At 53.0% G+C, this 21,025-nt stretch overlaps 1 protein-coding gene across 1 annotated transcript in view; it reads right to left on the reverse strand.

Moving 5' to 3' along the window:
• Positions 1 to 508: 508 nt before the first annotated feature.
• CATSPERG (cation channel sperm associated auxiliary subunit gamma) overlaps positions 509 to 21,025 on the reverse strand; it is a 31,421-nt gene continuing 10,904 nt past the window's right edge. The window contains exons 11-29 of the mRNA XM_044434999.1: positions 20,761 to 20,811; positions 19,461 to 19,590; positions 17,983 to 18,094; positions 17,158 to 17,322; positions 16,679 to 16,797; positions 14,885 to 15,098; positions 14,400 to 14,462; positions 11,916 to 12,099; positions 11,363 to 11,490; positions 9,952 to 10,032; positions 9,657 to 9,713; positions 8,641 to 8,797; positions 8,491 to 8,554; positions 7,623 to 7,721; positions 6,305 to 6,400; positions 5,381 to 5,473; positions 3,810 to 3,909; positions 3,236 to 3,362; positions 509 to 1,477 (exon numbers count right to left, since the gene is read on the reverse strand). Of these exons, the coding sequence (XP_044290934.1) occupies positions 1,347 to 1,477; positions 3,236 to 3,362; positions 3,810 to 3,909; positions 5,381 to 5,473; positions 6,305 to 6,400; positions 7,623 to 7,721; positions 8,491 to 8,554; positions 8,641 to 8,797; positions 9,657 to 9,713; positions 9,952 to 10,032; positions 11,363 to 11,490; positions 11,916 to 12,099; positions 14,400 to 14,462; positions 14,885 to 15,098; positions 16,679 to 16,797; positions 17,158 to 17,322; positions 17,983 to 18,094; positions 19,461 to 19,590; positions 20,761 to 20,811 (2,171 nt within the window). The 3' untranslated portion in view covers positions 509 to 1,346. The remainder of the gene's footprint in view (positions 1,478 to 3,235; positions 3,363 to 3,809; positions 3,910 to 5,380; positions 5,474 to 6,304; positions 6,401 to 7,622; positions 7,722 to 8,490; positions 8,555 to 8,640; positions 8,798 to 9,656; positions 9,714 to 9,951; positions 10,033 to 11,362; positions 11,491 to 11,915; positions 12,100 to 14,399; positions 14,463 to 14,884; positions 15,099 to 16,678; positions 16,798 to 17,157; positions 17,323 to 17,982; positions 18,095 to 19,460; positions 19,591 to 20,760; positions 20,812 to 21,025) is intronic.

Here is a 21,025-nt window from a genome sequence, read left to right on the forward strand (position 1 = left end):
GTTAGACCTTCCTGTTCCCACCGGCTTTTCTATAAAATACAGAACGAGAGCTCCAAGAAAGAAAAGCACCTCCTCACCTGTGCATAGGATGCTCCAGTAATATATGAAAAGAATTTAACAAGTTGCCGCTGAGCAATATTTTTACTAGGACTGCCCAAGCTTGGAAGCTTTCAGGTTCTTCAGAACTCTTCAGAAGGCCCTGGAATAGTCCTAATAAAGGTACTGTGGGTTTGGAATTTGGAATTCCTGAAGAACTTGGGTCAAACCAGAAGCTCATCAGAGAGGGAACCATCGCACTCTTGCCCTGCTGCAACAGGTTCACCAGGAGCTGCTCAGAGGGTATGTCATGCCCATGCTGAAGCGGAAGGAAGCAGTTTCCCAGCTCTGCATTCTGCAGTTACGGAGTGACAACAGTTACTCCTTCCAAAGCAAATTGCACAATCCCTTGCTTATTGAACAATGCAGTGTTTCTGCAACGACTGAGGAAAACTAATAACAAAACCAAATTGAAAGCACACACAAGTAAGAAGAAAACTTAAAAAAAAACTATTCTCCTTTTCAAGTTCTAGAAATAGATGCAAGGGGTTTCCATCCATTACAAATGACCTATCCATGGGCATTTGGATAAATCAAAACAGGTCAGGGAACAGTCCATCTAGGATCAGGTAATTGGCATTCCCACAGTCTAACAGCTTCTTTTTTCTTTTTTAACTGTTACCCTCTTGACACTGCCTGGTTTACAACATCAGGAGAAATATGGTAAGAGGGAAAGCAGAGAACAAGGGAATAACATTCATACACTGTTAGAGAAGGATGCATATTGCCCTGGAGGGCCAGAAAGCATGTGGAGAACAGCAAATTAACACATGAAGGCAAGGATGTGGTTTTTCATTAAGAGTCCTCCCACTTGTGATGAAAAAGACATTTCCACAACATGTTATAAGCTCGCTCCTTAAGGTGAGAGAGTCTCTGAAGAGCCCCCACAAACTGGTCTTTACAGATAATGGACAGCTTCTGGAGCAAAGCCCATGGCTCCTTCACATCCCTCCTGTGAATGTGCGGATCCAGCGGCTTGCTCACAGGCCATCTTATTGAAACACAAATATTTGTGGACTCATTTCCTGGGAACATCTGCACGCAAGATGTACGGCTGCTCCCTGCATTTTTGTCAAGAGATCCAGAAGGCATTTGGCTGCTCTCTCCAAGCTGGCTACTTTTTAGTTAACTCTGGGAAACTGCTGGGTGTGGAAAGTGCAAGTGAAGAGGACCCCTGGCATGACGGAGGAGGGAGAGCCAAGTAAGGACAGCACACCAGACAGAGCTGCGGCTGCGAGCCACAGCTGGGCTTACTGTGCTCCCAACGGGGTTGAGTTTGCCTTGGAGGACGACTGCGGCGCGCTGCTGTGGCTGAATTCAGAGGGCAGATGTTGCAGGGATCCCTGACTGGTGAATGAAGACGAGAAGGTGAGACTGGATTCTAGGAGCAAAAGGAGAGAGAGAAGAAAAGCAACGGTCAAAGTCTGCGGATCGCAGGCTGGAGGTGCAACGTGCATGAGAGGCGCAGGCTGTGAAGTTGGCGCCATGATGCACGTGTCATCCTGGGCGCAGGAAAGGTGACGATGGGCCCAGCATGGCAACGGTGACCGCACAGCACGGATGGCCTCCTTTGTTAGGTCCAGCCCAAGGACCAAGTTCCAAATTCTCAGGACTCAAATGCAAAAGGGATGGGACACCAAAATATTACCGTATCACAGCTTAAACTTTCGACTGCCAGTAATTTTTTTAGAAAGAGAGAAAAAACTGCCCATTCGCTAGGAAACCACCAATGGATTGCAGGGTAAAGTCTGGAAGGGGGCATTACAGAATCACAGAACAGTAGCATTGGAAGGGGCCCAAGGGCCATTGGGAACAATCCCCTGCTCGCTGCAGGACTCCCAGTGAAGCCATCCCTCTCGGGTGGCTGTCCAGTTGCATCTTGAATGCCTCTAGTACTGGAGAGCTCACCAGCTCCCTAGGTCGTCGGGTCTACTGTCATACTGCTCTGGAACCCATGACCTAGGGAGGTTGTGGGAGAAAGAGCTTGGCCATCTAGGGAACCCCAGGTAGCGGCACTGGGGCCCCGGTGGTGGGGGGAGATCTCACACAGAGAGTGGACATGTTTGCCTCTCAGAAGCCCAGGGCTCTCTCTTTCTTTGTGCCGTCTTGATCCTGGTGTTTCTGCTGCCGAGAAACAACCGTGGGAGGGAAAGGAAGATGGTGTGGGTTTCTCCCCAGCACTGCAGCAAAACAAGGGATTCCGGGGATGAAAAGAGGGGCTCGCCAGCAATCCTGTGTAGTGAGAATAAGACTCCGGGTGGGGGGGGGGGGCAAGAGCCTGTGAGCTGCTGAAGGGAGGCATGGAAGCCATCGACCCAAAGGGGCGCCTTAGGCAATAAAAACTGTTTTATGGCTTTGTGCAGGGGTAGGAGGCATTCTGTTCCAAAACCGTTAAAAACATCTTTATGCAAAACAGAGCAGGACCAGAAGGGGCATTACTGGCGAGTCACCATCAAATGAAAGGAGCCGTCATTATTTGTTTTTCGGCGCCAGACTAAGACCTTTTAATTTAAAACTTATTTTAATTGTTAAATTGTTTGGATTAATAGGATTTTAAATTTTTAGCCGAGAATACACTGGGGGTTTTTAAGCAATTTTTTTTGTTACATGGTTATTATTTATGTATCTATGTATCCTTTGTGAGCCGCCCCGAGGCTTTGTTGCGATGGGGGCGGGATAGAAATGTTTTAAATACATAAATACTGATGATTTAAAAAGCTTTGGCTTGCTTCTGAAAAAGCCCACCTGAGTTCCACCTGTGGCCTGGGCTCTGCGTGCTGGCGGTGGCAGGGCAGTCCAAGACGCAGCAGCCAGGGCAAAAATGGCCCAGTGGGTTTCTCCTGGCTGCTGCTTTCATTTCAGGCAAAAAGGCACCTGGTGAAAGAGCCCCAACTGATGAGGCGAACCCTCGGAAGGATCAGAAAGCGTCAGTGTGGGTTTCTTGCCCCTGGGAAGCTTTCGGGAGCAGCCACAGGACCCGTGCCTAGACAGGGATGGGGCCGGCAGCCTCGGAGCACCTGCTCTCCCAGCAGAGGGGCTGCGGCTTTTGCTCAGCAGTCCTTCCACCAAGTTGCAAAACAGTCCAGAAGCTCCGAGCAGGCTTCCTTCTCCTCAGGGTCCCTGCGGGTTGTCCACTCACCGGCCCGAAAAGCAAACGCTTCCTCCAGTCTCCGGCACGTTCTGTTGAAGAAGACCCGGACTTTGGGGCCCATGGTGTAGATCAGAATGTACAGAAGAACCAAAGCGAGCACCACAGCAATGGAAATCTTGGAGCAGCAGGGGAGAGAGAAATGGGGGAGGGTTAACCCCCGTGCGCCTCCGATCTGCACGTGGGCACACGCATCTGCCTGTCCCCACTGCAGGGGGGCGGAACCGCTTTCAGACCAAGGGCCGAGTCCGGCGTTGGTTCATCGGGCCAAGGGCAAAATGCCAAAAGGCCAGATAGGCCATCCTGCTGTAGGAGAGGGATTTCTCCCTTTCTGAATGGGAACAGGGCATGAGAATAGCTGGGAATCCCACCCAGTCTTCTGTGGTTGGGGGGGGGCTTGGCCCTCTGGGGTGCCCCCAGCCACTGACCTCTAAGGTGCTGATCTGGGGTTTCCTTCTGCCTAAACGGGTAGGAGCCGGCCTAAGTATTTCAGACAAAAGCAGCCCAGCAGAGTCGGGCCCTGCGGCGCGAACGAGAGTGGGAGGCGAGGCACAGCAGGCGTTACCTTCAGGAAGTAGAGGGAGCGGGTGGCGCTGAGGCGCAGGCCGTGGATGTGGACGATAAATTCCAGGGCGTAGTCGCAGTAGGTGGTTTGGTCGACACCCCTGTGGGAGCACACAGGGAAAGCTGAGGTTTGGCTAGCGGAGCAGGGCATCTTGCTCTCAGTCCACTCCCCTGCTTAGATCTTTCTCTCAGGGCACAAAGATGCCTCTTTATACAAGTTTCCTTTGGATTTCGATGGCATAAATCAAGCTCCTAGTCTGGTATGCACCAGCCCATGTGCTAGAGCGTACCAGTGACCTTCGTGGGCCATGTCCGTTGCTAGTCAGTGTGGTGTAGTGGTTAAGAGCTTGGGACTGGGACTCAGACGATCTGGGTTCTAGTCCCCGCTTGGCCATGGAGCCAACTGGGTGACTTTGGGCCAGTCACAGACTCTCAGCCCAACCTACCTCACAGGGTTGTTGTGGGGATAAGATGGAGGAGGAGATGTAAGCTGCCTTGAGCCCTTTGTAGGAAAAAGGCAGGATATAAATAAAAAAATAAAAAAGTAAAATAAATAGCCCCCCGTACAAAAAATTGTTCAGCAGTGAACTCTGACTGTGAGCCAGAAACACACAGCCTGACAGGAGGCTGCCTGATGCATCTCTGCTCGATTCACAGCACCAGCCTCGGTCAGGTTCAGGAATTAAGCCGCCTCTCTGCAAGATGCAGGACGGGATGATTCTGTCCATCCCAACGCAAAGATGCAGCAGAATCAGTCACTCTCAGAGGAAGGTGGTTGCCCTGGAGTTGCCGCTTCCTGATCAGGAGCCCTGCTCAAAAAGTACGTCTTTTCCACTGTAGCTCCACTTTTACGTTCTTTGTGCTACCAGAACTTTGGAGAGCTGTGCAGAAGCTTCTCCACCATGGCCACAGCATGCCCTTTCCACTCCCTCTGCCCCCTTGTCAGCCTCAAGCTTGGTTCTTTCCGCCCCTCTGCCCTGCTGCGCTGTCCCTCCGCTTGGGAGGACAGGCTGGCGTACTTGGCAAGGGCAGAAGAACACGTGAAATTCGGCCCTCTTCAGCTGGAAGTGCCACCAGACTGGCTGCAACATACCTGAAAGCCACCGTACAAGATGTGAAGTGAAATGTGGTAGGTGAGTATTCTGAATACACGAAGACTGATTCGGCGCACCTCCCCATGGTCTCGCTACAGAGATATACCTGCCTTGTCCCCTGCAGTGATCATCACCCTCTGCGCACAGCCAGGCAGAAAGCCCCATGTTTGAAAGCGGACGTCTCCACCTGATGCCCTCCAGACGTGATGGCCCACAAGTCCTCAAGTCCCCCAGCAATGCTGGCTGGGGAATTCTGGGCACGGCACGCATCACGTCTGGAGGGGAAGGCCGATCCAAACAATTACCTGTTGCAGCCCGGAATTGCACTGCTTTGCGATGAATTGTTTAATGCCTGGTTTCACTGTGGAACAACTTGGGGGTCCTTGTGGCTGTAAGGTGGTCTATAAATATAATTTGCCTATAAATTAAACTAATGTTAACAATAGCTAGATTTTTAAATATTAAAAATCTCACTTACCGATTTGAGACCTTCACCACAAAGTAGTAATCGGGAGCAGACATATCGTCAGGAATGATATCATAACATGGAGAATTATACTGGCAAACCCACCTATGGGAAGAAAGAGATTTTTTCTCAGACTGGGTTCATACGGTGAGTTATTTCGTGTTTTTGGGCAGCAGCTCTTCAGCAAAGCCCCGGAAGGCACAGGACCAACAGGATGGGGAAGCGACCCTTCTGCACGGAAGCAAAATGAGCAGATGTCCGGGGAGCTCCTGAGGAGCAGCAGTGGGGCGCTGGGGACGCACGACGGCCTTTCAGCCTGGTTTGGTGCACAGGAGGCATCAGAGTGGGTTGGTTGGTTCGTTTGTTTAGAATATTTACATGCCGTCCTGTCGCGAAGGCCTCAGGACGGCTGACATAAATAAGAATAATGTAAAACATAATACAAATGAATTTCAGATCCACCCTGGCTGCAGATTAAAAACATATATAATCCAATGTTAAAAGTTATTAAAATATGGTTGGAATAGAAAGGTCTTAACCTGGTGCCGAGAAACACATAACAACGGCGCCAGGCGGACCTCTCTGGGGAACGCATTCCATAGGTGGGGGTTATGCATTCCCTCCCACGCTCACAGGGAAGGCAGGGATCATACAGCCAAGCCCATCTGCCTCAGCCATGGCCTCAGTCGCCCCTCCCTTCCCACTGCCTGCCTGCCTGCCTGCCTGCCTGAAGCGTTTTCTCCCCGTCACACATTTTGGGGACCTGACACATCTTCCTTGGGTCTCCTTAGCCTGAAACAGAATTCTGCTGTGAGTGCCCAGGGAGGGCAGCAAGGGAGGGTATAATTACTCTGACGCCTCCTCACATGGGGGCGGGGGGGGGGGACTGGCTCCCACAAGGACACGATGCGCATTTCCTGACAGTACGACTCTTACACGATTCCCGAGTAGGCATGAGAGAGGATATGGAAACCTTCGGGGTTCCTTTGGTTTTCAAAGTCAGCTCTAAGCCAGATCAGACTTGACGTTTCACTAGGAAGAGAAGGAGAAACCATGAGGCCCACGGGGCGTTGCAAAGGAATGGACACAGGTTGCTTGTCCGCTGACCACCTTGCTTGCCGCACCCTCCGCCCGCACATGCCTGAGGTAACTAGCTATGGCTCACTGACTCGGGAGATCTGGGTTCTAGTCCCCACACAGCCACAGAGTTCACTGGTGACTTTGGGCCACTCACTCCCTCTCGGTCGAATCTTCCTCACAGGGTTGTTGTGCAGATAAAATAGAGGAAAACACTAAGTAAGCTTTCCTGGGTTACCTGCATTAACATTATCTTAACAAATATAAACCTTCTGTTGTTTTTATTATTGACTTCAAAAGAGAACATGGGGTGAGAGAGAATCAAATCCCTTTCAGTTTATAACCCTGTCTTTGCCTGATCACCTAGAGGCAATTCCTACTCATCACAGGGGACCAGGCATGTATGGCATTCACAAGCCATGGCCTGAGAGGTTAGACAGGTCTTGCATTCAGAAGGTCCAAGGTTCAAGCCCTGGCACCTCCCGTGAAAGGGTCACAGGCATGCGTCCCCCGGAGAGCCACTGTTTCCGGGAAAGTGGGCAATCGGAGGCCAGGCTGAGCATCGGCTCGATTCTGCATCCCGCAGTGTCACAAAGCCGTCGCGGTAGCTGCACCAGGACTGTGGAGGACCCAGCTAGGAAACACAAGGACTTCCTCTTGGGGCATCTTCCACTGCTGGGGATATAGGGAGCACGGGGGATCCCACAAACCGAAACACCTGCATCATCACCTGTGTTGGTGCTGCACCAGCTGCCCTGGGGGACAGAGCTGGGACTTGCCCCTCCCGCTGCCCCGAGCTCATCCGCCCCGGAGCCCGTGACTCGCAGCAGGTCCTTTGGACACTGCCACGCCAACGCTTCTCCCCAGCCAGCTGGAAGAGGTGACTGCACAAGGCATCTGACGCAGGGTGGCGGGGATTACAAAAGGGAAACAGTGACTTAAAGGAATATTGCAGAGCTGGAAAAAATGCAGACGAGGGCGATCAAAATGAGTGCAGGATCGGAGCATTTTTCCTGGAAGGAAAGGTTAAGGTACTTGGGGCCTTTTAGCTTGGAAAAAGATTCCTAAAGTGGGAAGAGGGACTATATTAGAGGTCTAAATGAACTTTGCATGGAACAATTTTGCACAAAATGAGAATTTCTCGTGTGTCTCACCACTGGAAGGATCCACAGCTCACCTGCCATTTGCGGTGTTGTAACGCAAGATCTCCTCTGGAGTGAAATATTTGATGTTTTGCAAATTAAAGGGTCCCCCGCCAATGATCGAGAAGATGTAGCTGCCATTCGAAAACAGAAGACGACAGGGAGTGCACACGGGATCCGCTCTGAACCCTGTGCCCTGCCCTCCCCACCTCCCCACGCAATGCCCAGCAGCTGGGACAAAAATGCTGCTTCTTTTCCCATTTGCCTAACCCCAGGCTGCCCCTCGCAAGGGCACAGGCAGAAGTCGCAGCGCTAACGGACACATCAGCTCCTTCTCCTTGGCTGAACTGGCTTAGGACGGTGGGCAGTGACTTTCTCGGGCCCTGGCTAGTTGTGAGTTATTCGTTTAAAGTATCCCTGGAGCATTTGTGCTGCAACGCATATCCAGGCGGATTCATTGCACAGCAATGAACCCACGCTGTGAATACAGACACAAGACACAACCAGCCAGTGTCGGAAAACAAACAAGCCGGCCGCCCGTCACGACGGCAGGCCCCGCAGACGATGCACGAGGGGGTTGTGTGCAGCTGAAGCGCATGGGTGGCGGTGCCGGGGAGGGGCGAGCCAACGGGAAGGGCAGCACAGGCGGCGCGGCAGCGGCCGTTCCTTCTGCCGATGAAAATCTCCCACAGAAGCCCACACGGTGCCGGCACGTTCTGCCCCGAAGGAGAACCGCACGGCGCGCGACCTGGGATGGAGGAAATGTGGTCCCCAGGATTAACCACCCTCCTGATCCAAAGATCCACCGAACCCCCCCCCCCCCCGTGGCTGCTTTTGGGCGCTTTTTGCTTCCCAGTGACCCCCGAGCAGCCTGGCTGCCGTGCCAGGGGACGCTCTCCTTACCTCCCATTGAAGCGCCCCGAGTCTCCGGTCACCATGTCTTGGATCAAGAAGAAAGGATAGAACACTGCCAAGGAAGCAAACAGGCCTCGTCTCACCGGGGGGAGCGGGGGCGGCACCATTCCAAGCCCTCCCTTCCCACCCTGGCCTCACCATCACTGAAATAAAAGCATGGCATTTCAGGGTCTGATGCGACACAGTCGAAATAGCGCTTGTTCTTCTCGGCGGTGTAATTCTTGGTGTACGTGATGTCGAATGCCAGCCTCTTGCCCGGAGGGCATCCAATATTAATCTGCACCATACTGTTGCCCTGTGGTGCCATTCAAGAGGAAAGGGGAGCCAGCTGCAGCTTCAGAGCAATGGAGTTCAAGCATCCTCTTCAGCCCCCCACCCCCCGCACGTCTGCCCACCCCGCCAGCTGCCGAAGCTGAGTGCAGCGCAGGGGGTTCTTTGCACATGCTCAAGGAAGCCCCTTCGGCAGACGCAGGGCAACAGAGAAGCCTGCCAAGGGTTGCCTTCGCCCTGGGTCGGGCATGAACATTCTCGTTCAGCTCTCGAGGGCCATGGTGCTGGGTGGGTGGGACCAAGCGGTGAGGCCAGGCCAAAAATACCAGCCTATTTTAGCCTAAAGATCTTATTACCCATAAGTAAGTCTTAGGGAAAGTGTTGCAATGCTCTGGAATGGGGAATAAGCCAACAGAAGCCAGGAGACCACCAAACAATTGGTGGCCGGGAGGAAGAAGTGTGGCCCTCCGGGATGCTGGGGGGGGGGGGGGGAAGCACGTTTGAACCCCAGACCTGAGGTTGGCTGCCCGTGTTCTGCAAGCAGACCCTGGGATGCAGGCTAAGCCAGCGGCCCCCTTTTTGGTGGGCTGTGCTGCTATGCCTTTGACGGCGACCTCTCCTTCAGGAGTTTGACAGCAAGTTAAATTTTCCTGGCATGGAATTGCTGGAGGGATAACCCTCAGCAGCCTCCTGATAAAGACACAGATGCAAGGTCAGGCAAGCTGGTCACCACCCATGGAAACCTCTCCTGTAGCTGCAGATCGATTGATGGATCGATCGATCTCTACACCACCCAGTTGCTGAAGCTCTCTGGACAGTTTACAACACAAGAAGACCGTTCGTGGAAGAAGCGCTTCCTCCCGTGAAACCAAAGCTGCCGTTACCTTCAGGCGTGGTCCCTGCCCAGTGTATTCATAGCAGCTCATCCCCGAGTGTGCGATCTGAGAAGAGTAAGCACAACCTGAAGCCACCTCGGGGGAGCAGCCAATGCTGGCCGCTTCTGCCACAGGGGTGCCTCTCACTGGCGAGGGCACGAGGCAGGAGGGTCCGGAGTTGGGCTCCAGGCATCGCACGTGGCACAGGCGACTGCCACGTGGCAGCCCGTCCTGGCCCAGGAACCACGTTTTCCCAGGGATGGAGCTCTGGGGTCGAAGGTGACCAAAAGGGGGGCGGGGTTACCTTAAAATTAACAGAGCTCTTCAGAAGGTTCTTTCCACTGAGCTGCTGCCGGGGGTAAATGCCAATGTCGCTGATCGTCACCTTGGGTTTGGTTGCAGAGAAGGGATGGGACACGAGAGAGAGACTCAGAGCGCGCGCGACGCCCTCGCGGGTGCCCTCGGCTGGCCTCCGCTTGCCGCGAGCCCATCAAGGCTGCAGAACGGGTGGCTAAAGCACGCGGGTCCCCATCCACGCCCCTTCTCCGCATGTATTAGCACCACTGTAGTGGCTCCGGCTCGCCTCCGTCTCCTTCCACTGGCGAACCTGGTGGCCTGTGCGTCGTCGGCCACTCTGGAGAGTTGCCGCTCTGGTGGCCGCAGTTGTCTTGGCCAGAACCCCGCTCCCCAGAGAGGTCCGCCTGGCGCGTCGTTATTTGTTTTTCAGTGCCGGGCCAAGACCTTTTTATTTAAACGATATTTTAATAATTGTTGGTTTTATTTATTGGTTTTAAATTATTGAGCCAGGATGTTTCCAGATTTTATATGTATTTGCATATGTCTTTATTTATATGCTGGAAGCTGTCCCGAGGCTTATGCGAATGGGACAGCATACAAAACTTCCAAATAAATAAAATAAAATAAATAAACTGGAGGAGGCCCAGGCCGGGGACCACACTCAGCCGAGCCCCCCCTGCCCAGGCTTTTGCGGCCATCACAAGCACATGTGCACCACTGGGTGCGGGAAGGGATGAGCCGGTTGTGTTCGCTTTGAGGGCTGCGCTCCCAGGAGGCAGGGCCATGCAGGGTCTCGGGGGCAGGGCCTTCCTTAGTGGGAGAAGCCACCCCCGGCTTCAGCTCTGCCTGCTTAGAAGCAGCAGAGCTGTACCTCAGCCACCCTTTCTTGCTGCGGTGGCGCTGATGCCAGCACTGGAGTTTCCCTGAGCGTCTGTCGAACCCTGGCAAAGGCAGGTAGATGGCTGACACCTCGTCCCCGTCCCAGCACTTGCATGCTGAGGAACCGCCGCCAACTTGGGCGCGTGGGCCTAGGGCAGACATCATGCATGTATTCCAACCTCTTCAGGGGGAAGGGCAGCTTCCAAAGGGGGTGCTCCTTAAGGGTAAAGCAGGCAGTGCTTAACCTTTTCCTTGCTCATGACTTTCCCACTGCAGCTCCCTCCCCACGCTGCTTCTCTGGAGAAAGCCAGAACACGTGCCGTAGGGGGAAATCAGCAACTGTGGCTGCATGACACACACCCGCATGTCGCCTTTCGAGAGTGAGGGCGATTCCTGCCAGAGGAAAGGCGTTTTGCATCAGTCTGCAGACCTTTCCCGTGAGCACTCTTTCCACCTGCAGAAGATGCTCTGCATATGTTCAGAGACATTCTGGATCTGCCCCGCCTCTATTTCAGTGGCCGGAATTGAGAGGCCCTTACCCGATACAGCACTGAGCCCCTGCTGATGAGCTCCTGCCTGTCCAGATCTGCATGGACATACTCGGGATGGGATAATATGGCGGTGAGCCAGATGTAATGGAGGGAATTCTCATCCGCCGTTTCCCCGACTGTAGGCAGAAGAGAAGAACCGTCACCCCACCGCCCTCCTCGCCACCTCACTTCGGAAAGCGTATCATGCACCCGGAAATGGGCAGTGAATTAGAACGGAGGACACGCTCCCCTGGGGGTTATTTGATCAGGCCCAGTGCGATGGGGTGGCAAGGGCATTAGCCTGAGATTTGGGTGGCCTCGGTTCCAGTCCCCACTCAGCCATGTGGAGATGAGGTGATTTCGGGCCACATGCTAACTCTCATGCGCCTGATCAATGCCACAGAGTCATTGTGAGGATGAAAGGAAATAGAGGCGGAGCACGTAAGCCACCTTGGGTCCCGTATGAGCAGGGGGAAAGGAAGCGTTACGAATGTACGAATAAATGAACCTGGATCCACGCCCCCTTCCTCACTGCAGTGCCTCCTGGGTTCCCACTGCTTACTGCTCTGCTTGCTCGTCCTGATGCTCAGGTAGACATTGAAGGTGAAGGCTGTCTTCTTGTCCAGGTAGATACTCTCTGGCAGCATGTTATTGGGCTTCAGGTTGTAGATCTTGACGTAGTTGGCCATGTCAACGTACATACCTCCGGAAGATTTCCAGTTACTTGCCATGTAGGAATAATATTCCTGGAAAGCACATGGAGGCAGGGAAGAGAAGGGGACCAGTTCAGGCTTATGGCCACGTCTTGTGCTTTCTGTGTTATTAATGGCATTTTATTAAAGTGAAAGAAGGTTAGCCCTTTCTCACAATGAAATGTAGGGCGGTGTGTGTACCCCATACTTTAAAACATCTCTGAGACAAAGTCAGCTGAAATCTGAAAGCAACATACTTTAGGTATATACAACACAAATCCTGATTTCTCTTAGTTTGCCATCTTTACTGCTTTGTATAATTCTGGCTTTGTCAGGCCTGTTAAAAGCATCACTTCCGAACAAAAAAAATCTTATTCAGTCATGCCACTTTGCAGCTATGGGGTCCCGAATCCTGAAATGGCTTTTTTTGTAAAATGAAATACTCAGAAAGCTGAATCCCTTGGCCAGTACCACATCCTGCAGGCAGTGGGGGAGTGAGAGAGGTTGCCACTCCCAAAGAATGTAGCCCGGCCTGGATGTCTCACCATTCCAGATCTGTTCAGTGGTTCCTTCCCTTACTTGACCAGCATGGAAGGAGAGCTTCGAGTGTCCTCCGTGCTCTCAAGTGCTTCACAGAAATATAGAAACAGAGCGAGTCAGAAGGGGTCTCCTGGGCCATCTAGTCTGACCCCCGGCTCCAGCCGGCTCCGCTCACAACATGCTTCACCTCCATTACTCCCAACTCCTCTTACCACACATGAGAAGAGGCGGCGAACTGGGAGATTTCACAGACATTTGAATGTAAACCACACAAAGAAGCACAGGGGGGGATTACGTCCACAGCCTCCAAGAGTCAAAAAGGCCAAATGGTGGCAGGCACGTGGCTCAGTGTCCTCTCGGATTATTCTGATCCTTTGACTGTTTAGGAGAAGGAAGGAGGGCCTCTGGCAAACTGCCTTCCCTGACCACCCACAAAGAACCTTTGTGGGGGCCCCTGCTGTCCCAGGCCCTTCCTCAGGCCAGCGGTTCCTTTGCACGCTGCTCCCTTGGCCCCTAAGTCGACAAGCAGCATCCAGAAAACTGGGGAGGGGCTCTTGGGGAGGGGCATCCATTCAGCCTGGGGGAAGGAACCATTGGGCCTCATGGACCGAAAGCTGTTCCCCTCCCTGGTTCCAAAAATCCAAAGCCTTGTTTCCTGCTCCTCCCACTCCGTTGAGCAGTTGGAAATTCCAGGGGCAGCCACTGCAGATCCCGTTTCCTCATGCAATGAGCAGATGCTCGAGTCTCTTCCCATTTCAAATGGCCAGAGTCAGTCCTGTTAGGGCAACATCTGGGCCGGACTGCTGTAGGACACTCTGCCTTGGGCAGCCTGTGCAGAGTGCCTGGAGGCGGCAGCCGGCCGTCAGGGCAGCAGCCCGCCTTCCAGAGGGCCAGGCTTACCATCGCATGCAGCTCCGTTCCTACACCAGCTTCATCAGCCACCTCTTTATTTGTGGGCCAGGGGGGAATTTCTCTGGATGCTCAGATCTGGGGGTCAGTCGTGTAACGGTGCTTTATGACATACGCCAAACAGCAAGAGGGACGAGAAGGATTGCTGGAGCAATCCAGCCTGCGAGAAAACGTACTTGGCGTTTGCCTAGCGAGAGCGGAGGCTGAAAGTGCCCTCCACTGGCCGATGGGGTTACAATAGCAAGGCTGACCTTCCCCGGGTGGCGATAGAGAAGTCTGCATCGTTTCTGCTAAGATGTTGCTCCTTTTTGCCCATTTTTGACAGCTCTGCTCTCCCCAGACAGGCCAAAATTCTGCCAGGCCGTAGGGAAGGTGTTCTGGCCCACAAAGCCAATCTGGAATCTGTGAGGTCTCCCCGTGCCTGCTGCCTGAAGGGCCCCCCACTAGATTTATCCCCACCATTATACCCAGTGGGAGAGCGGAGAAAACAGCTTGTGGCGAGAGCCTCGGCCAGTGCGGAGAGGAGCGGCAGTCTGCGGTGCCGGGCACGTGGTGTGATGCAGGCAGGCCTCGAGCATGCCATGCCTTCTGCTAGAGAGGATGCCGCCTGGGCAAAGCATCCCTTGCCAAGGGGGTGGCTGGGCCCAGCCTGCGCCAGAGCGGCCCTGCCCAGGAGGCGCAGCGTGGCGCGGAGAGGCGCTCCCGGCCTCGCGCGCACCCCTCGGGCTGCTGCCTCAGTCAAGGCAGCTGCTCCACGACAGGCTGCCCACGCACACAGCAGGACGGGTCCCTGGAGGAAATGCCCGCTGGGCCAGAGGATACCTGGGCCAGAGGATACCAGGAGCACGACGTTCCCTGGTATCAGAGGCTGCTCCCAGGGGTACTTCTTACGGCCTTTTCCTTACCGCATCCTGTTTCTTGTTCTTCCACCAACGCCATGTGGGGTCATGGACTGGGTCAGCATAAGACTAGTGAGGCAAGAGGAAAAGGGAAAATGCAGCAAGGGCTTTGAGAGCAGAGGGAGAAGCACGTTCAGCTTAGTGTGGAGCAGAACAGATACAGAACCCTGGGTGGGTCTCCTTAGTTCAGGTGAGCCAGCCGGGGACAACGCGGCACTGGGGCTTCCCACCTCTCCCCTCCTGTTCCCAAGGAACCCTTTTCTCTGTCCTTGGGGATTATTTGTGGGGACTGCAAGCCAGCAGGGCGTGGGAGGGGAGGCAAAAGCAGGGCCCCCGCCCCTTCTCCCTCGCTCTTCCTTCGGCAACCCGCCCCACGGACTGCTAGGGGACAGGCAGCTCACTCATGCTGAAGCTCCTGCAAAGGGCATCTGCGAGGGCTGGATGCCACCAGGGGGCGACTTCTCCCCCAGAGACAGAAAAGGTGTGCTCACACGGTGGTAAGAGGAGTGTAACTGGAGCAACTGGTAGATCAGCCCCTGGTAAACCGTCAGGGACCTCTTGTCATGGAAGCCGGTTTTCTCCATGATCTCCGGGGGATTGGCTCGGTAATGTTCCATTCGGGAAAAGCGCTGTGTCAGGGGCAGGTCCACCAGGCGATGCACGGCGAACGGGCAGCGGTGGGTGAATCTGATGTAATTCTGTCCACTGCAAGGGAGCAAGCAAGCGACGTGAGCCAGGAGGCCCCGTGGCCTGTCCCAGGGAAAGCCCCCCGGCGCTGCCAGGCCGGCTGCTAAGACGCTGGTGCCGTACGCAGCACGGCCCACGCCTGTCTGTCAGAGCTGCGTCTCTCACGCTCAAACCCTCCAGGGGAAGCGCTTCCCAACAATTGGTCGCCGCCTTTTTCTGGCCTCTGCCACAGAATGGCGAAGTGTGGGGGGGACTAGGCCCTGGGTGCCGATCCAGCGTTCTGGCACCTGCGCCATCCCGGCTCTCTCATATTTATTTATTCATTTGGAATTTTTGTATGCCGTCCCATTTGCAGAAGCCTCGGGATGGCTTCCGACATCATAAATAAAGACGTATACAAATACATACAAACATATCCCCCACTAGCCTCCAACAAGAGGCACCTTTGTTCCAGCCAGCTCGGAACAGGGGCTGCACAGAGGTGCGGACGTTTCCGAAGGTGCGAAGGGAAAAGCAGAACAGCGTTTTCCTTTCCCGCCCTGCTGGGACACTGCTCTGTTGCACGGCACTGAAGGGACCGGGTCTCGGTGAGGTGCCACCATGGAAACTGAGTGCTGCGTGGCTGCACTGGAGAGGCAGAAAGTGAGGAGGCTTCTGCGACACACGTTTTTTCTCCCACTATCCACCCTCCTTGAAGCCTTGCCTGCTCTGACTTTAGTCGTGTCCCTGTCAGTGCCGGGGACCCTCAGGAAAGGATCTTGAAGGAATTTCTTTGCACCCGGGCAGGTTCTGCCCAGCATTCATTCCAACTCCAAATCCTCGGTATCTCAGAATACAACTTGTTAGAGCCTCAAGCAAGCCAAGGTTCTCTTTCTCCTGGATTTTCCTTCCCTTCCCCTTTGACAGACTCCCAGGATATTCCGTAACCCAACCTCCTTTGACATTACTACAATTTTGGAAGGCACAGAGTACAAATCCTTGATGGGGCATTCATCTTTTGGTTTTTCAGAATTCCTTTTCCTTTTAAGGAACGTACTTATGCTTCTGCATATCTGGAAAGTCCTCCGAATATACAGGAAGTACAGCCTTATTTTGGGGTGACCTGGCCTTCCGGACATGTACACACAGGACCCCTAAGTTTGGCATCAGAGGGACTCGCTTTGGTAGCAGTTTTAGGCGTTGTCCCCTCTGCACAGGGAGACGGCCCGAGTTCCACGCTGAGGTAGCTTGTAACCTGCTTTAGACAGAAGCGGAGTCTCTAGGGAAAACTTTGCTACTTGCTGATTCTGCACTTATAAACTGAACCTTGCAGTGCTTCTATGAAGCAGCACGCTACTAAGGGATCTTTACCATAATCTCCACCCACAAAGAGCCCCCCATGTGGCCGGCGCTTGTGCAGGTCGGGAGCAGATGACTGTCTGCTGCTGCCAAAACAGTTTGGATAGGATAAAAACTCAATCCAGAAGCTGGAGGAAGCCAAAAACTGCAAAGCTGGTAGAGGAGAGGCCCGTGTCCAGCCAGGCTTTCAGTGCAGGCCACAGCTAACAGAACCATCTCTGTGACGCACCTGGAACCAAGGCGGTTGCTGTTGTACTCACTCGACTGTCACCTCCTTGTGAGGGGTGCTGATCAACTGGTCATAGGTCAGGATATAATTCAGAGGGAACTTTCTCTTGACCACTCTGCCTTTGCCGACAGACTCCTCTATGTAAACCAGCTGAAAGAAACAGAGGTCAGGCCAATCAACACAGCCTTCTGCAATCCTGCCTCAGGAACAGAGAAGCCAGCGAGGCCAAGCAGAGGGCACCAGGCCCCTTCCCTCGCTCTGCCTGGTTTGCAGCCTGGGCGGCTTCGCGGCTGGACAGCTCCCCGGCTGGCTGCTTCAGATATACCCCTTGATCGGCTGGGCAGCTCCTCGGCCTTGCCAGCATGACGGGAACCAAGGCAGCACAGCAGGGACGAGGCGGCATTTCCGGCAAGGCGAAGTCCCACACCGTCCAAGTAAAAAGGATGTGGGGCAGGCTGCTGGCTCCCTCCTGGGTTCCCAGCAGGCGCAACCTCTCCCGGGGGCACCCACCTCTTGCATCCCATTTGCGTCGAAGAAAATGCTGACGATGGAATGCTTCAAGTTCGAGCCATAATTAGGGGCGCCTTCCATCACCTGCAGGGTATTGTACACATTCCAGGCTTGCGAGGGATATACTTTGAAGATGTCTGTGCCGCTCTCATTGGAAAGCCAGACCTAGAACGAGAAGGGAGAAAAGCAGCACTGCAGCGGAATTTTATTATGCCAACACTCACATGCACCCATGAAGACACCGGGACGTTCTCCTGAACCATCTTCTCACGGTTCAGTAGCCCTGGATAGAACCGTCCTGCTAGCATGCGTGGGAGTTTCTTGCTTAAGGCGTTAGAAAATACCTTCTGATTAAATATGGGCAGGGCCAGACTGTACACCGCATGTCCTCAGCTCGTATCTCAGCTCTAATATGTGCTGTGTCAAGGGCCACTGAACCTCAGAGAAAAAAAGTCAGGAACTGTGGGCCACAAACAGTCCTTAACTGTTCTAATTAACTGTTAATTGCCTCATATTTGTCAATGGCATTATAATATAATTAATAAAAACATTGCAATGCCTCGCAAGATAATGCTGCTGTTGTTGACCCGTGGCGCTCTGCATGCTCAGACTGGAACCCAGAGCCCTAACGGGAGGGGGAGGCAGGGGAAAGGGCAGGGCTAGGCCACACGCTGCTGGAGCGCCACCCGGCTGTCTCGCCCAAGCGTCGCTCTCCTCACATGCTCTGTTCCCAGGGAAGGCTGGGGTGGGTCGGCTCTCGTCTGGGGAGGAGCGGCCTCTGGAAACAAGCGGCCGCTGGATCTGGGGGAAGGTTAGCAGACGTACCTCCTCTTGGTCCGTCACAAAGGCAATCCTCCCAGTAAAGGACAGAACAAAATACTTGATCGGGGAGTTGCTTGGGAAGTTGGAGAGGTATATGTAGCTCACCATGTCGTTGCTGTAAAGAAAAGCAAGGGAAAACATTTCGGGTTCATGCCCAGGTTTGCAGTTTAGGCTTTTAAGTTTGTTTTAAGCACCCGGAAAGTTTTTTTTCTTTTGACTGAGATAAAAAAGTTGTTGTTGTTGTTGTTTCTTCCTCTGGCAAGAGCCCAGGGCAGTTTCCAAATAAATGAACACTGTGCTGAAAAGTGATTGATTGCTGTGCGGGTGCTGTGTCTGGTTTTGTTCCAGGTGAGGTACTGGAGGAGGAGGTCAAGCCCCGCACAGGGCTGGCAACTGGGCAAGGCGACCGGCCAGGCAGCCCTCCAGCGGGACGGTGCCTCACCCCCCTCCAGAGCAGCACGTGGTGGCAGCAGGTGACGGGACTTCACCTTTACCTTTCCCAAACTGCAGGGAGCAAAAGAGGGATTGTAGCTTCTGATATTTTCCCAGGAAAAAAGGAAGGAGAAGAGGGATTCCAGCAGAGGCCAGATGTGCAGGCAAACTGCTGGGTGAGGCCTGTCTCCTGAATAGATGAGCTGCAGCCTGAGTTTTCTGGAGGAACAGAGACTGTGAGAGGCGCGTGAGGAGGGTGAGTAACTTTGCCCTCAGCATATCTGGCTGTGTTGCACCAAACTAAAACATGAAAAATATTTTATATCTTGTGAAGTTCATCTGGCTGATTAGATTTATTTCAGTCTATTCATTCCCAAAATGCATACACTGCCCTCCAAGGCCCAAGCGGCATTCCCAGGGCAGGCTTGACTTCAATGGACTTCGCACATGCTGGGCATCCATTTTCAGCCACTTCTTGTGAGTCTGGTAAATTCTAGTCTTTCAGCTCCTTTTATGAATTCATTCCCATGAGCAGGCAGAAGGGGATTTTCCTCAGAACACAAAATTGCATTTATTCTATGCTTTAAAAAAAAACAGAATTAAGGAAAGAAAACACTGTATCTGTTAAATCAGGGAACAGCTGGAGTTGAATTCCAACCTCATTCATTCCAGGAAATGTAGTCTCAGGATTGGGTTGGGGAGAGGAAGAGGGAAAGGGAAAGGGACAGCAACAGAAACATGATGCTATGAAATGGGGAAGTACGTCCCCAAACAAGTTGAAGAGGCCAACCTCCAGGCTGCTAACTCTCCCCTCTTCCAAGCTAGGGCAGCTTGTGCAGCCTTGTAGAAGCGAAAACAGCACCTCTATTGGGTGCTCCCTCTTCTGGAAAGCAGCACAAGGCGGAAGCTAAGGTGAAAGACAGGAGGATGTGCAAGAGACAGGGTGCCACCCGAGGGTACAGGCCCAAGCCTGCAGATGTTGGCTTCTGGGCAGCAGCCATTTTATTTTCCAAAGAGGAAACAAAGCAAGTTTTGGCAGGGAACCTTACCTTTGCAAGATGACATTGCCCCAGACGTAGAACATCTTACTGCTGGGGTTCAAAGCCAAACCCCTGGGGGTGAGGGCTGTATTTGTATAGTGCTCTAGTCCCAACAGCATCACAAACCCTTTATCAGAGGCTGCAGGGCAGAAAGGAAGGCGAGAGGAGGTCATCACAAAATAGGGTGATCTTAGCAATTAGAGGCTGCCTACAGAAGAGGGGTGTCACTGAGAGAACCCTCTCTTCCCCCCACCTCTTCTTTTTCTTAGAGTTTCGGTCTGAACTTTTGGAAAAGGCGTGTGTGAACCATGGCTAAGTGGCATACTTCACAGAGGACAGTCCTCTGTCGGAAGGGCTGTCCAGGCCAAATCTGGCTTAATGAGACGGAGAGAGAGCCGGGCTGTTGAAGTGGCCCATCCGCAGTTGGTGCACGGACATCAGTACAGGCAGACACATGGGCCAGCGAGCCACGGCTTTCTCTGCTAGCAGGAAGGCTATTTCGCTTACAATAATTCCTTCCAGTTTCCTGTCTCTGCACAAAGGTGCTATGCAAATCTTAGTGCTCTCCAGTCCTCTTTTTCTGAGGCATTTCCTCTCGTTTGGCAATGGCTAAGTGGCTGGCCTAAGTCAGGGATGGGCAGAAGGCAGACTGCCAGATGCTTTGGACCTAAACTTCCAGGCACCCTTCCTAACATGGCCAATGGTCAGGAATGCCACGTGTCTGCAACTTTCCATAGCTTACTCTAAATTTGAATTCCCAAGTTCCGAAGACCCTGACAGATTCCACAAATTCTGTGGACTTGTGGATCTTTTTTTAAACAATTCTGTAATTTTACATAAATTCAGTTCTAGAAAAATAGAAACAAATTAAAAACTGATAAAAATGACACTTCCCCAATAGGCTGAATACACATTTTCAAATATACAGACACAAAATATGTCTATTTTGGAGGAATTTGTGCATTTTGGGGAGTGTGAATTTGCAGTATGAGCTTGTGAAGATGCATATGAATGCCTTCGCAGAAAACCCAGTTCTGCCAATGAGGGGACAGTGACAATAAAGGTTCCTGACAATGAACAACACATTGGCAGAAAAGATGGTGCAGCCTCCGTCCACCCAGGGATGGCTCTCCGCAGTGCAGAACGGCAGCCCGCATGCACGCCCCCTTGAGGACTCCTCGGACTGGCCACCATCGCCCATCCTCCTCATCCTTTCCTTCGCTTCTGCATTTGCTCATTTGCTGTTTCAGTGCATTCCTCGACTGCTTTCTGCCAGGGCCTGATCAAGGAATGCTGCTGTGATTCTTACCTTTGGGAACATGCGTAGGGATGGCATAAACCTTTTCAAAATACTTCTCTGCTGCAGATGGAGGGGAGAAAAAGCCAAATGTCAAAATCGGAAGCACAGAAACAACCGGGTTGTCACGGAATGGTGAAATGTTGAAATATGGATCCTCGTGCGGGCTGAACCCAAAAATGCTACTGAACCATGATTTGTTAGCCACAAAAACTCCACGGCTTGTTGTTGGGTTGTAAACTGTGAGCTGCCCATAGTTAACAGCTATAGCTTCTTT

Source organism: Varanus komodoensis, unplaced genomic scaffold (genome assembly GCF_004798865.1).
Source record: "Varanus komodoensis strain SLA01 unplaced genomic scaffold, ASM479886v1 scaffold29_1, whole genome shotgun sequence".
In the NCBI taxonomy this organism is placed as follows: Eukaryota; Metazoa; Chordata; class Lepidosauria; order Squamata; family Varanidae; genus Varanus; species Varanus komodoensis.